Source organism: Geotrypetes seraphini, chromosome 5, assembly GCF_902459505.1.
Source record: "Geotrypetes seraphini chromosome 5, aGeoSer1.1, whole genome shotgun sequence".
Classification (NCBI taxonomy): Eukaryota; Metazoa; Chordata; class Amphibia; order Gymnophiona; family Dermophiidae; genus Geotrypetes; species Geotrypetes seraphini.
In genome coordinates, this window is record NC_047088.1 from 146,566,157 (window position 1) to 146,581,163 (window position 15,007).

At 42.5% G+C, this 15,007-nt stretch overlaps 1 protein-coding gene across 4 annotated transcripts in view; it reads right to left on the minus strand.

Annotated features, from left to right (window-relative positions):
* PARD3B (par-3 family cell polarity regulator beta) overlaps window positions 1-12,231 on the minus strand; it is a 1,834,390-nt gene extending 1,822,159 nt beyond the window's left edge. For 2 of the 4 annotated variants that reach the window (XM_033945030.1, XM_033945031.1), the window contains exon 1: window positions 11,785-12,229. In XM_033945030.1, the coding sequence (XP_033800921.1) occupies window positions 11,785-11,904 (120 nt within the window). In that variant the 5' untranslated portion in view covers window positions 11,905-12,229. Of the gene's footprint in view, window positions 1-11,784 lie in introns of all 4 variants that reach the window. The other 2 variants (XM_033945029.1, XM_033945028.1) reach the window with 2 other exon arrangements.
* Window positions 12,232-15,007: the final 2,776 nt, after the last annotated feature.

Here is a 15,007-nt window from a genome sequence, read left to right on the forward strand (position 1 = left end):
TCATCGGCCATCCCTGAAGCATGGTCTGAAACGCCGGAAGCACTAGCCTGATTGTCCACAACTCCAGAACATTGAACGATCACTGAATCTCCTCCTGAGACCAGACTCGCTGCCCAACCCAACAGACGGCATTCTTGGAAACAATGAGGTAGAGCAGCGTGTGCAAGCTTTTGAACAGAATGATCTCACTGAGTCACCAAATCATGCTGATCAATGTTTGAGGAGACCACTGGAGACTATGATTACAGCCTTGAAACAGCAGAAACCACTGGGACAGAAGTGAATGCTGCCACAGTCCCACTTCTAGAGTTGCCACCCTGGATTCTAGAACCAGGAAGATAATCCCATACTATCGGGACTGGGTGACTGAAGGAGAAGAAGGCAAACCTGACACTGGAACTTATTGACTCTATATCTGGGAAGAAACACATTCCCCACCTTCGTGTTGGACACTTCCCCCAGATGTACCAATGATTTGGTTGGGATAAGAAAACTCTTTGGAAATTTGAAGATCCACCCCAAATATTGAAGAAGTGAAGTCACCCATTTGTGTCACTGTGAAACTGTCCTGTCTGTAAAACTCTCATATCAACCAGTTATCCAAGGAAGGCTGGGGAGCTGGTTGGGATTTGACCCCATGAACTCTGGAAGAGGAGCATAGGGCTTTTACTTATTGAGCTATAGCAGCTTCCAAACAGGTGTCTCTGACTGCCCTGTGATATGATAGCTTAGCAGAGCCCTGTGATAGCTTAACAGATCCCTAAGCTATCATATCACAACTATATATTTAAGCTATATAAGCTATATATTTTTGTCATGTGCTTTCTTTGCTTTCAAGAATGAGTTGATTGGAGCACTGTTTAGTCAGAAAAAAAGAGTAGCTTTTTAGCAAGAAACGTAAAGCTGTGTTTTTCATGTGCTGTGCTTCAGTTAATGGATCTTTTCCTCTAATTAGCAAATAGCATTTCTGTTCATCCACAAAAAGAGGTTTTGCATGCAATATATCTGTTTTGATGTGCCCTGTTTATGTGGTGCCTTATTAAATGTTTTTTGAGCTTAATAAAGCAAAAATAAATCCCAGAGAACTATTTAGCAGATTGCATTAAGAATGTCCAAAGAGTGCCCGAGTTCCGTCCATAGAACTCAGATCTATTTGAAGCCCAAACTAAGCTCAAAAGTAGACCTGGTTTTCATTCGCCTACAATATAGGCATCATATGGACGCCCTAGGTCGCTCAGTGTTATATAAATTTCCCACTCAGTACCTGTTGAACCTCCCCACTACCAAAAGGTTCAAGGCTTCTACTTAAACATCTGATCTATCAGGAATAAAACTCAGCTAGTTAAAGACTGGATAGAAGAGTCCAACCCTGACGTTGTCCTCTTAACTGAAACGTGGCTGATCTCCAATAACGATATCATAACTCGTGAGTGTCTTTCACCTGGGTTTAAAATTACGTCTCTACCCAGAACCAGGGGAAGAGGGGGGAGGACTAGCCATCATAACAAGAGATTCATTCGAGTCCACCATCTTAGCCTCAAAATCCTCAACGGACCTCGAAATTCTCTCATGTAAACTCCAGTCAGACCAGCTATAAGATGGCTTAATTATCACATTATTTTACATCCCTCCCAAGAAATGGTCCACCGCTAAAGGCAACTTCTCCGAATTCCTGCTCGCTAACTCAATTACAGGTCCCTACAACCTACTGATCGGGGACCTGAACATTCACCTAGAACAAGTTGAGCAGAGTGACACTAAAGATTTACTATCCCTCATCACCTCTCTGGACTTTTTCATACCTACCACTGAAAAAACTCATCATAAAGGTCACCAACTAGACCTAGTAACCTTCTCCAAAGAACAAGTCCACCCCAAGATTCTCTGGAAACTAGCCACCTGGACAGATCCCCTGTGGTCAGACCATTGACTATGCAATTTCCAACTTAACTGGCAAGCAAGACATCACCTATCCAATCCCAAGTTGGCAAAAAGGTCTAAGAAGGTGATATCCACATGAGGCTTAATAAACGACATCTCTTCCAACCCGGACCCCGACTCATTTACGGTTGACTCCTGGACCAACATGAGCACACAGATCCTAAACAAAATGGCTCCCATTAAAACAAAGATAATAAGAAACAAAAACCTGGATGGCTGGTTTGACGCTGAACTAGGATCAGTGAAACGGGAACTACGAAAACTTGAAAGACTATGTCTGAAATCTGGTGATAGTAAAGAGAGAGCCAATTGGAAAACAAAATTAAAAGAATACAAAAAACTTATAACTACCAAACGCACTAACTTTTACACTCAAAAAATCGGCTCCCCAAACCCCAACATCAAAAACCTTTTCAAAATAGTCAACAACTTTACGACATTCAGACCCTAACCCGTCCCACCTTAAGACTCCCCACCACCGGCCAATGTCCTGGCCAAGTTTTTCAACAGCAAAATCTCCAATCTGAGATCCACCCTATCGGCCTCCACAACCAACCATCTGAACTACCCAGTTGCTCAGCTCTATGACGAACCTAGGGCTAATCTGGTCTGGAACAATTTTACCATCCCTACTTGGCAACAATTCTGCAAGTTTTATTCAAAATATGCTAATTCCCACTGCAAACTAGACTGTTGACCACCAAATGTAATAAAAGTTGTCCCGGTCACCTTCAAAGCCAAGTTACACACCTGGCTCTCTTCCCTTCTACAGTCAGGCACCTTTCCTGAGAACCTAGGCCAGATCCTAATCACTCCGATTGTAAAAAACCCCAAAGAACCCATCAACCTGACATTAAATTGCAGACCCATTGCGAACATCCCCTTCTTTGCAAAGTTGATGGAAGGTCTGGTCAACCAAGATTTAGTAACCCAGGGGTGTCCAACCTTTTGGCTTCCCTGGGCCGCATTGGCCAAAAAAAAATGTTTCTCGGGCTGCACAAATGCGCAAAGCTGCAGCAAGACAGAGGAGGGAGCCGGCAAGATGGTAAATACCCGGGGGCAGCAGAGGAAAATACTGCATCGCCCTCGACTGGGGCCGCACAAAATACTTCATGGGGACATATGCAGCCCTCAAGCTGCAGGTTGGACACCCCTGTAGTAACCTATCTGGACAAATTCAATATTCTAAATGATAACCAGTCAGATTTTCGTTCCAGACACAGCACTGAAACTGTTATTGCTTCTCTGCTAGATTCCCTCCATAGCCTGTTTAGCCAGGGCATAAGTGCACTAGTCCTGCAGTTTGATTTAAGTAGTGCCTTCGACTTAATTGATCATGCCATTCTTTTGGACTGTTTGGAGTCAATCGGTCTCTCGAGCAATGTGTTAAAATGGTTATAGGGTTTTCTAAGTAAACGATCATACCAAGTTTACAGTGACAATACTCATTCCTTCAGCTGGGTAAATGCATGTGGAGTACCGAAGGGCTCCCCCCCTGTCCTCCACACTGTTCAACATCTACCTGGCCACACTAGGGAACCTATTGCAAAGTTTGAAAATCAAATTCTACATTTATGCTCACGACATCACCATAGTCTTTCCCCTAACTAACCTAACTCCCGAGACAAAAAATCACCTGGCATCTATCTTAAAGCAAATCAAACTATGGATGGCCGATTTCAAATTGAAACTCAATTCAGAAAAAAACAAATTCTTCCTGGCAAGTCCGAACGACAAAATGAAAGATTCATCAATCTCCTTAAACGGTCAAGTCTTTCCTATCACAGATTCCATAAAAATTCTGGGAGTGACACTAGACTGCAACCTTACCCTTGAAGCACACACCGACCTACTGGTCAGAAAAGGCTTCTCCACCTTATGGAAACTAAGAACCATCAGAAAGTACTTCGATGCAACCTCATTCCGCCTACTGGTGCAATCCTCCATTCTAAACTTACTCGACTACTGTTACATCATCTATCTGGGGTCTTTAAAAAAAAAAAAATAAATTCAAAGACTCCAAATCATCTAAAATTCGGCAATCTGACTGATCTTTAGGCTAAAAAAAATGGGAACACATAACTCCCTACTACCAAAAACTCCACTGGCTACCCTTGGAAGCAAGAGAACAATTCAAATTTGCCTATCTCTTGTTTCAAATCCATTCTTGGTTCAGCCCGCTTATACTTAGTTCCCCATTTTATCTTAGTTTGTCCATCCAGATCCACACGCAGAACTTATCTGTTGAGTTCTGCGGTACTCCACATGCGTTTACCCAGCTGAAGGAATGAGTATTGTCACTGTAAACTTGGTATGATCTGTTTAGCCATCCAACTCTAAAGGCCTGCCGCTACAAAAGATACCTGAATAGAACATTTGCCTTCCAAGCAGGTCAACTAAATGATTGGCTGGGCAATATTATCTCGCGTTCCTCATCCTACTTAAACTTCAGAAAACTATTAAAAACTAACCTATTTAACCATTTTATAACCTAAGACCTCTATGTCCGACTTCTTGTTTCTCAAGATCTCTTAAGCCCTACCCCTGTTTCCTGCTCCCCTTTACATATGGCCCCTATATATTGTACCTGTATCCTGCTCATCATCCTCTCCTTCTTATTGTACATTCCTAACCTGTTAACTTAAATGACCTGTACTTTCCTTTCCTGATAACTTCAATGACTTCATTGTTTGTAATTTTGGTTAATTGATGTGAACCACCTAGAACTCCCTGGGTATGGCGGTATACAAAATAAAGTTATTATTATTATTATTTATAATTTGTACCTATATTCGCAGATTGTATATATACATTGTACCTGTATCCTGCTTACCTATTTAAATTGTATCTATATTCGTTGATTGTACCTATATTCGCTGATTGTCCAGCCCTTCTTTGTTGTAAACCGCCTCGAACTACTACGGCTTTGGCAGTATATAAGAAATAAAATTATTATTATTAAATGAATTAAAGGACGCCCAAATTGAGTCATTGCCCAAACCACGTCCATTCCACGCCCAAGCCTATTGAGTTAGGTGCAAGTTTTAAACATGGGCATCCATGAAATTGTGGCTTCATCTACAAAATGACGTCTACGTCCTTTGGATGCCTAAGTACCAATTATCGCTTAAGACCTTTAATTGGTTCATTAACCACTTAGACTCGACGCCTAAAGCACGCCTAACTTTAGGCATGACTTAGGTGCCCTTTATAGAATCGGGGCCACAGTGCTGCAGGCTGTCAGAACATGCTACAATATTTATCTAGCAAGCAAAAATCTAATAAATCAGATAACAGCCAAAGCTACTCACACAGATGCTAAATGTTATTTTTACATGTATGGAGAATCAAGCACTTCAGGAAGCAAAGCAAATGGAAAAGGAAAGACATAGGCATCTGCAACATTTGCAGCAATATCCAGTAAACCATCATGAGATTGAGTCACCCCAGATGAGGCATCTTCCTAAGGAGACAGTTAATCAGTTAATTCAAGAACACGAAAGGAATTTTGATCATCACAGAAATGGAATGGACAGGATCCTTCAAGAAGAAGAACCAGAAAATGGGTTTGATATTTCCAGAACAGAAAACGAACAGACAGAAGCTGATCAGGCTACAGCGGCAGAAAATCCAGAAGTATATGATGCTGACAGCTATGAATATGATAAAAAGTCACACAGATCGACAGACTCTTGCGTATGCAACATACATGTAATCTATTCTAGTGTATACTTATGAAGGGAATTTTTAAAAATAAAGTAAAATTCTGGAATCTCTCATGGCACACCTAGAATCTCTCGGGGGCACACCACTGTGCATGGCACACATTTTGAGAGACACTGCTTTAGATAGTGCAGCACAGCTAGCAAAGTGAGGGGATAGTCTGGGGCTAAGTGGCTGGAAGGTCAATAAACGGTTAGCTGGAAGTTATGGCAAAGACAATGATGACTTGCTGGAAGGGTTTAGGAAATAGAGCAGGATGGGTGGCAGGGTGTAAGTGGCAGAGACAGACTGATGGGTTTGGGAAAAAAAAGGAAGAAATGAAGGTGGGAGTTTACTAAAGGAGACAGGTGAGGACAAGGGATGGAGATAAGCAGAATTAGGACAGGGAAAGTAATAAATCAGGATGAGGGCACTAAGTCAAAGAGAGAATGGCGGTGTCCCATGTCATAAGAATAAGTGAAGCTGACAGGCAATGAGCTCAAATGTAGCTCTCAGGAGGGTGCCTGCAACTTATGGAGAAGGGAACTGATTTACTAAGCTTTTTTTCTCCATAGAAAATACAGATGTAGCAATCTGAGCCATGGTAGTTGGAGGCATAATCCAATATTATGGCATTACCTGCCACCCTACCCTAGTCAAACTTCAGCAAGGATGGAGTGGAGAAGAGGGAGGAAGAGAATTCTTGGCAACTGGCTCCTAAGTTCTCGGACTGACTTTTAGACTCAAAGAAAGTCTGTCAGGGCCTGATTATGTCCCTCTTTTTAAATCCCAAGACCTAGCTTTGCTTCCTGCAAAAAGCATAGGCAGATTGGTTACAGTATAGTAACTATATACATAACATTTGTTACAGTGTAGTCTAAGTCATACATACTGTGGGATTACATAGTTATTCACAGATATGAAATACATTTGCACAAAAAGTTTAATAAGAATATAAAAATACATTGCTATACAGTTTTGGCTTTACCAGAGTCATTCAGTTTTCCTTTGGTTCAACTTACTATTTTAAAACCTACTCCATGATATATCCATGAGTCATTCTTTACTTATGATTAAATTAATTTACAAGGCATAAACCACAAAACTATTACGGTATTTTACTCTTTTAATGTGTCTTTCAAGTGGGAGAATTGCAAAGATGGAAAATTGCTCATAGTACTAGTTAAACCTTGGGGAAAAAACTTAGATACCCGACGTACTGGAAAAAAAAAATACAAATGCTGGAATTTCCCTTACTTTCCTTAATGAGGAAATATACTATCGTTCCTTAATTGTAACACACACACACCCTTTTGAAAAAGTGGAAAAATAAACCCTTGATTCTAAGATCCCATTAATTTTAAGATGCATCCCCATTTTGCAAAAGTGAAAAATATGGTAAACATGCAGAAGGAAAACAGAATAAGAAGTATGGTATTTTGAAAGTAAATTGCTAAGGAGTGTGCATATACTGTAGATTTCTGTTTAGGTCCCCGAGGCCATGTAATTTGTAATGTTTGTCTTCGATTCTAAGATGCACATTTTTACTCATTTTAGGTGAAATCTGTTTTTATTAAAAAACAAACTATACAACTACAAATGCAAACAGCAGACAAGAATTCAAGTAAAGAAGATAAGGCCCCCCCCCCCCCCAAGAGGACTGGACTCTGATGTCCTCTCAGGTTACAAAGAGCCCCAAACTCCAGCCCCCCCCACAGAACATCACACTCCCCAATCCCCCCAGCCCCCCTCCCCCCAAATCAGACAGGCGGAATGGAATACAACTGCAGTCTATTCAAGATACGACTACGAACCCGGGGAGACAAACTGTCCAAATAGGGAGTCCAAATATGAACAAAGTCTCTGCTCCATCGACGAGAGGAAGAAGCCAGGTTGGCCTCCCAGCCTAGAAGGTCATGCAATTTATTCCTCCAGTACCAGAAGAAGGGAGGAGCATCAGCCAACCAGAAATTCAGTATACACTTTTTCCCCAAAATATAACATTTGCTCAAAAACAATTTCTCAGCAGAGGTATACATAGAAAACAAAGAAAAATGAGTGAACAACATGTGATACGCAGAGACAGGAACAGAAACCCGTAAAAGACCCTGAAGAAAGGAAGCCAAGGCCTCCCAAAAGCTCTGAATACTCTCACAATCCCAAAGGCCATGAAAGTAAGAGTTCACCTCCGTGTGACAGGTGAGACAATATTGGGTATCGACACAGCCCATATGGTAGGCCCAACTCTGGGAGGCATACGCTCTCAACAAGGTCCTGAAGTGGCACTCTCGAAGCTCCGCACTATGCACCAAAGCAGGGATACAGCGAAAAGCCCGAAGCAAAAAAACCACCCCAAGCTCCCGCCCCAAATCCCTCTGCCAAGCCATCAGCACAAAGGAAAAATCCCGCGGGGGTCCAAGAGCCCCAAGCTGTTTATGATATAAGGAGACCGAGATCCGAGAGGCAGGGTCCTCTCCCCCCCCCTCCAAAAAGGCACGAAAACTAATCCCAAAATCCAAAGAAAGAGAACTCCAAGGAAGGAACTGCACATAATGCCGCAATTGACAATGAGCAAAGAGAAGACCCGAAGAAGGCAGACCACAACGCAGCAACTCTTCACAGGAGAGGAACGTTCCATCATCCCGCAGCATATGAAAAAGAAACTCAAACCCTCGAGCTCGCCAGCGCCCAAAGACAGAGGGAAACAACCCCGGGGGCAAGGAAAGATTACCGGTCAGAGGCAGCAAAACACTAACATGAGGATCCTGCCGCCAAAAAGGCAGCAGCCACCGCCACATCTCCCAAAGTGGGCGAAACAAAATACTACGGCGACAGGAAACTGGCAGCACTGCCAACCGAGCATGAAGTAGAGAAAGAAGGTGAGAAGGATAAAAATAATCACGCTCCATGGAGATATCGGTATAAAGGTCGGTACCCAAGACCCAGTCCCTGACGTGGCGTAAAAGGCATGCCTGATTATAAAGAGCAATATCCGGCACCCCAAAACCTCCCCAGCCCCAGAAGCCCACCAGCAATTTTTACTCATTTTAATGTGCATGGGAAGTAAGTGTGACTTGCATTTGATGGCTTCTTAGAATTGAAGAAATACAGTACAGGCAGTCCCTGGGTTAAGAACAAGTTACATTTTTAAAGCTGTTCTTAAGTTGGATTTGCATGTAACTCAGAAATTGTAGAGCAGGGGTAGGGAACTCCGGTCCTCGAGAGCCGTATTCCAGTTGGGTTTTCAGGATGTCCCTAATGAATATGCATGAGATCTATTTGCATGCACTGCTTTCAATGCATATTAATTGGGGAAATCCTGAAAACCCGACTGGAATACGACTTTCGAGGACCGGAGTTCCCTACCCCTGTTGTAGAGTTTAAGATTCTTGTTGCTTACCTCTGCTCTCAGCTGACAAAAGGGCCAACTGTCCCTACCAGTGCTCTCTCTAAGGTACAATGTGCACAACCACACACTGTTCTTAATATGGCCATGCATCATTCCAGAATGTGCTACAGGAGAAGTGTAGGAGTCTATACCACTGGAAATACTGCTCAGTGAATCAAATAAAGCCGCAACTGCATTCTTAAGTATGAGTTGTACTTAAGTCGGGCGTCTGTAACTCAGGGACTGTCTGTAATTTTTTAATGTGTTAAGATCCTGTTTTGAAATGTGCTAAGTGCACATAACACACTTAGGCCCAAGAATATCTGAAAGACAATGCAGAAATCCAGTATAGAAGAGGTGAGTGAATAATCAGAACTGTTCTGGTGCATAATTTAATCACTGGAAAGGACAGAAAGCCAAGGCTTAGAAATAAATGTGGCAGCAAAGTGATCTTGCTATCAACTGTCTTCAGTATGTGACGATATGACCATCAAACTTAAGAAGAGATAGAATTAACCTATATAGACAGACAATAACAGCAAATTCAGTACAGATAGTAACATACAGTGGCTTGCCCATTTCAGAACAGCTCCCAGAAGTCAAAACAAACAAGTGAATCAATTTTTAAAGCCAACAGTCAGTATATATATATATATATATATATATATATATATATATATATATATATATATATAGTTGGCTGATTGGCCTCAATTCTGCTCATATAAGTTAAAGGTGGAGAGAGGAAAGTGGCCAGTGTGAAAATTTGGATATTTAGCACTATTATCCAGCTTGGATATGACTGAATTTTGGTTTCAGTAAGAGATGAATATCCGCTGTTAAGCAGTAGAGCACAGAGAATCTTAATTCAATTTGCAACATCCTATTTAAGCGAGGTTGATTTTTCGACACTCGCTGTGATAAAAAGCAAATACCGAACGAAAATCAATGTGGAACAAGAAATGAGATTGGCCAAATCAAATATGGTTCCAAGGTTTGAGAAGATTTGTAATGAACAGCAAGCTCATCCATATCTCACTAGTTCTATCAATATTTTTTGTGATTTTTTTTATATGCGTTGTTGAATTTTTTTCAAATAAATAATTCAAGATTGTGATAACCTTTATAAGTTGTTTTAATTAAGCTACCAACTATCAGGTATGTATTAGATTACAGAACTATTGTTTGACCTGGGGAGCCACGAAAAATTTTGAAACATTTACAAAGGTGTGCTAGCGTTTTCAGCGCCAGCCACCGCAGTAACAGCTCCTATGCTCATTGGAGCTGTTACTGCTACGGCCAGCACTAAAAACACTAGCATGGCTTTGAACCAAAAAAAGTTTGGGAACCACTTCTATAGACAACAAATGAGAGAAATCCCTTGGTAAATCTTGTTCTTAATTTGGGGCTAAGGGGCAAACATTTTTAGCCAACAAGGTTTAAATTAGCGAGTTATTTATTAGCTGGTTATATCAAACTCTACAAGTTGGTACTATGAAGGCTTTATTCCCTACAACCTGTCTACAGGAAGAAAACTTAAATCAGGCCCAGAATACATGTCACCATTTGCTATAGACTAGTGGTCTCAAACTCAAACCTTTTGCAGGGCCGCATTTTGGATTTGTAGGTACTTGGAGAGCCTCAGAAAAAATAGTTAATGTCTTATTAAAGAAATGACAATTTTGCATAAGATAAAACTCTTTATAGTTTATAAATCTTTCCTTTTGGCTAAGTCTTAATAATAATATTGTAATTTATAGCTAAAGAATATGATCAAGAAACTGCTTTATTTTACTTTTGTGATTATGATAACCATACTGAGGGCCTCAAAATAGTACCTGCCCCCCCTCCCCCCCGCTACAAGTTTGAGACCACTGCTATAGACTATACTACCTTAAGTGTTTCTAGGCTATAAAAACAGTTTGCCAAATGAAAAGTTTCAAACTCAGCTTGAATTCAGTCTTCATTAGTACCGGTAATTGACATGTTCCTCACTCCTTTTTCTTTTCTCAACCACCTAAATAAAAGTTTCTACATTTCAAATAGCAGCTGAATTACACTCAGAATTGTTGCTCTTGCTTTAAGCTCCAATACATTAAAAGTTTCCTCAACAGATTGCGCTCTAAAAACCCACAACACTGGCTGCACAACCAATATATGATCACATCTTTCTGGAGTAAAGTCAAAATAATGCTGTAGCAACTCTGTCTGATTTCCAGTCAGCTATTACACACCAATACATCTTATGCACATTCCCACAAGAGTTATACAGAAAGTCAAGCAGGATCAGCAACCAACTTAAAGAATCGTGTACCTCAAACAGTCTTGCATTTATGAGTAAAACAATTGATCTCGAGGAATGACGTTCACAATTGTTTCCCATACCGTCTAAAGGGCTTTTCTCATTAATGAGGCGTTGTACTTGAAATTGGACCACTACCTCTACAACGAAATTCTATAATAAACAAAATTATAGCTAATATTCTCATGTTTTCATGTTAACCACATTCTCACGTTGATCTGAAGATAAGGCCTGACAGTAACTTCTTGCATAACTAAAAGAAGCATTTATGAGAGTCAATGTTTGGCGATCAAAACGTGAATTTTCTGTTGAAAATGAGACACTCTACAATCATATTTTCATTATTTCTATGCCCTCTCGGCCTGTGGACCCCAAATTACATCTCCTCTGAAAAGCAGCGTTTGCAAACTTTCTCACTGTTCGGAAGAAGCAACCAAGACCCCCATCTTACCTTCTCCCTGGCTTTAATATATCTCTGGGCGGCTTGTTGGATTAGCTCTCTCACACTGAACTTGCCATCCTTGCAAGGGACCACAATCCCAGTCTTCCCGAAACAAATGGTCACTTTCATGTTGTAAAACCAACTTCACCCGGAAAAGTGTAAAAACTGAAAGAGTTATCAGGGGCGTACCTACGGGTGGACCTGGGCACACCCCCTTTACGCTCGGGTCCACCCAGCAGCGGTACAATGTTGGTGTAGCTGGTGGGGATCCCCAAGCCCCACCAGCTGCAAACTTCATCAGCCCGCCAGAACTCCCCTAGCGGCAACGTTCTCAGCTGCTGCCGCCGCCGGCACCATGCGCATGCTCAATGCTCACGTACGAACAGAGCATGCGCGAGTGTTAGGGCTGGTGGCTGGGCAGCTTCCGCGAAGAGTTATGGTGGGTTTGTTTGTTTTTTAGCTGACGAAGACTTGATAATCACGGTCAGCTAAGGCGTTTAATATGTATGATGGGGGAGGGGCGACAGAAATGTCAAGGCGGAGCAATTTTCTGAAGGGGAGATTTTAGCACATACACCCTGCCTCCTTCACCTTTGCCTTTAGCCATGCCCGCTTCACCCCCAGCTCCGCCTACCCTTTCTCATCTGTTGCCCTACCACTAGGGAAAACCCACCCACCGTTCACACCCTCACACCTATCCACCCACTGAATGCTTTTCCTACTTTGTCACTTCCCACATTCTCACGCCCAACTCAGTGCTTTTTTTTCCTCATTCTTATCCTTCTGCTCAATCATATATCCCCTTACTTGCAAACTAGAGGCACTTCCCTCCCTGAGGGAGAGTTCTCCTCTTTCCATTCTCGTTTGCTAGTTCTTCAGGGCATCAGCAAGCCACCTCATTTCTAGCTGCTAGCAGTGAATTAATAAGACTATGGGCCTACTATAGCTACCATTGAGCAAGCCCATGAAAAAGTCCTGCCCCACCTGCCAAACAACCCTCCTTGACTTGCATTTAACAGGGTATGCTGCCCCTCCCCTGTTATTTGCCCCTTTACGCACATTAAAGCAGGGGTATCCAACCTGCGGCCCCGTGAAGTATTATGTGCGGCCCCGGTCGAGGGCAATGCAGTGTTTTCCTCTGCTGCCCCTGGGTGTTTACTGTCTTGGCAGCTCCCTCCTCTGTCTTGCTGCAGCGTTTGCGTATTTGTGCGGCCCCAGAATCATTTTTTTCGGCCAATGCGGCCCAGGAAAGCCAAAAGGTTGAACATCCCTGCATTAAAGGAAGAGGCAGGTCCGCCATTCTTGAGCCGGTTGGAGGCAGGAAGGATGCCTCCAGCCAGCCAACAAGTTAAGGTAGGGGGTTTCTGGGGCGGTCCGGGGGATGCCCGCTATGTTCGAGGGGGTTCCAGCAGGAGAGACTGGGGATCTTTCTGGCGATGTACAGGGAGAGTGGAGGAGTTCCAGCAGGAGGGACTGGCAATGTACGGGGGGGGGGGGGGGGGGGAAGAGGGTGGCTGCTAAACTTATTGCAGTAGGGAGATCCCTTGCTACAATAAGCTCAGCGACATCTCGATTCTCTAACTGGCGCCTGTGACATGGACGTCGGTTAAAGCACTGTTTCTCAACTCAGTCCTGGAGTACCCCCTTGCCAGTCAGGTTTTCAGGATATCCACAATGAATATGCATAAACTTGATTTGCATACACTGCCTCCATTATATGCTAATTTCTTTCAAGCATATTCACTGTGGTTATCCTGAAAGCCTGACTGGCAAAGGGGTACTCCAGGACTGAGTTGAGAAACACTGGGTTAGAGAATCAGGTTATTAAGCAGGCTTAGGCACAATTCTCTATAGGACGCCCATGTGCGATTTTCAAATGCTGCTTAGGCATAGTGTGTCCTATACTGAATCTGGGCCTTAGTATAATTTCCTAATTGCTAATGCTTAAAAAGTATAGAAAATATCTGTTATTTCCATAAAACTTTGCTTTTGTGACCAGGATAGTCAAATTTTGCAATGTACCCATTTAAGGGCTCCTTTTACAAACCACAGTACAGGTTTCTACTGCAGGCCAGCCAGGTAAATGCTCCGATGCTCATAGGAATTCTATGAGTGTCAGAACATTTACCTCACCAGCCTGCAATAGAAACCTCTACTGCGGTATTGCAGTAGAAACCTCTACTGCGACATTTCGAGATTTGCGATCATATTGTAAGTCTCTTTCACAAATCAGTCCCCAGATGTACTCTCCAATCATGTTCTCATTATATTGTTCTTGGAAGCGGCATTCGATTTCCAGTATATCCTGGTAGAAGCACCCACCTTGCTCCTCTGATTATGCTCTCTGAATCACGGTTACTGAATGCTAGGGTCCACCTTGGGGGTTCGCACCCAAGAAAAGGATCTGGGTATCATCGTAGACCAGGGGTGCCCACACTTTTATGGCTTGTGAGCTACTTTTAAAATGACCAAGTCAAAATGATCTACCAGTAATAAAATTTAAAAAAACACAAAGCACACTGTAGGCAGAGAAAATGTTAATTATCATTTATATTCGGAGGAGGGGGGGTTTCAAAGAGGTCAAGGCAGATCACTTTAAATTATGCAATGTCACCTCAGTAACAACTATACAAAAATAGACAAATATACCCCCTCCCCTTTTACTAAACTGCAATAACGGTTTTTAGCCCTGAATGTCCCGTGCTGCTCCCGACGCTCATAGGCTCCCTGTGCTAAAAACCGTATTGTGGTTTAGTAAAAGGGGGCAATAGTGCAAAATATAGACAGCAGATATAAATTCTCAAAACGGACACATTTTGATCACTGAATTTAAAATAAAATAATTTTTCCTACCTTTGCTATCTGGTGATTTCATAAGTCTTTGGTTGCACTTCCTTCTTCTGACGGTAAATCCAATATTTATTTATTTCTGCCTATCTTTCCTTCTCTCTCCTCCAGACCTCATTCCATTCCCCAACCAACATTTCTCTGTCCCTCCATGAGTCCAAATTTTTCTTCCTCTCTCCCAGCCCCCTCCCCTTTCTTTCTTTCTTTCTCTCTGTCTCTCTCCTTGCCCCCCCCCCCTTTCTGTTTGTCTTTCTTTTATCTCTTCCCTGCCCCCCTTTCTGTCTGTCTTTCTCCCTCCCCCCAAACCACCACTGCCACAAATTTCTCCCTGCTTCCCCGACACCAGACCAGGTGTATACAAGCACTGGGCCCACAAGCCTCCCCC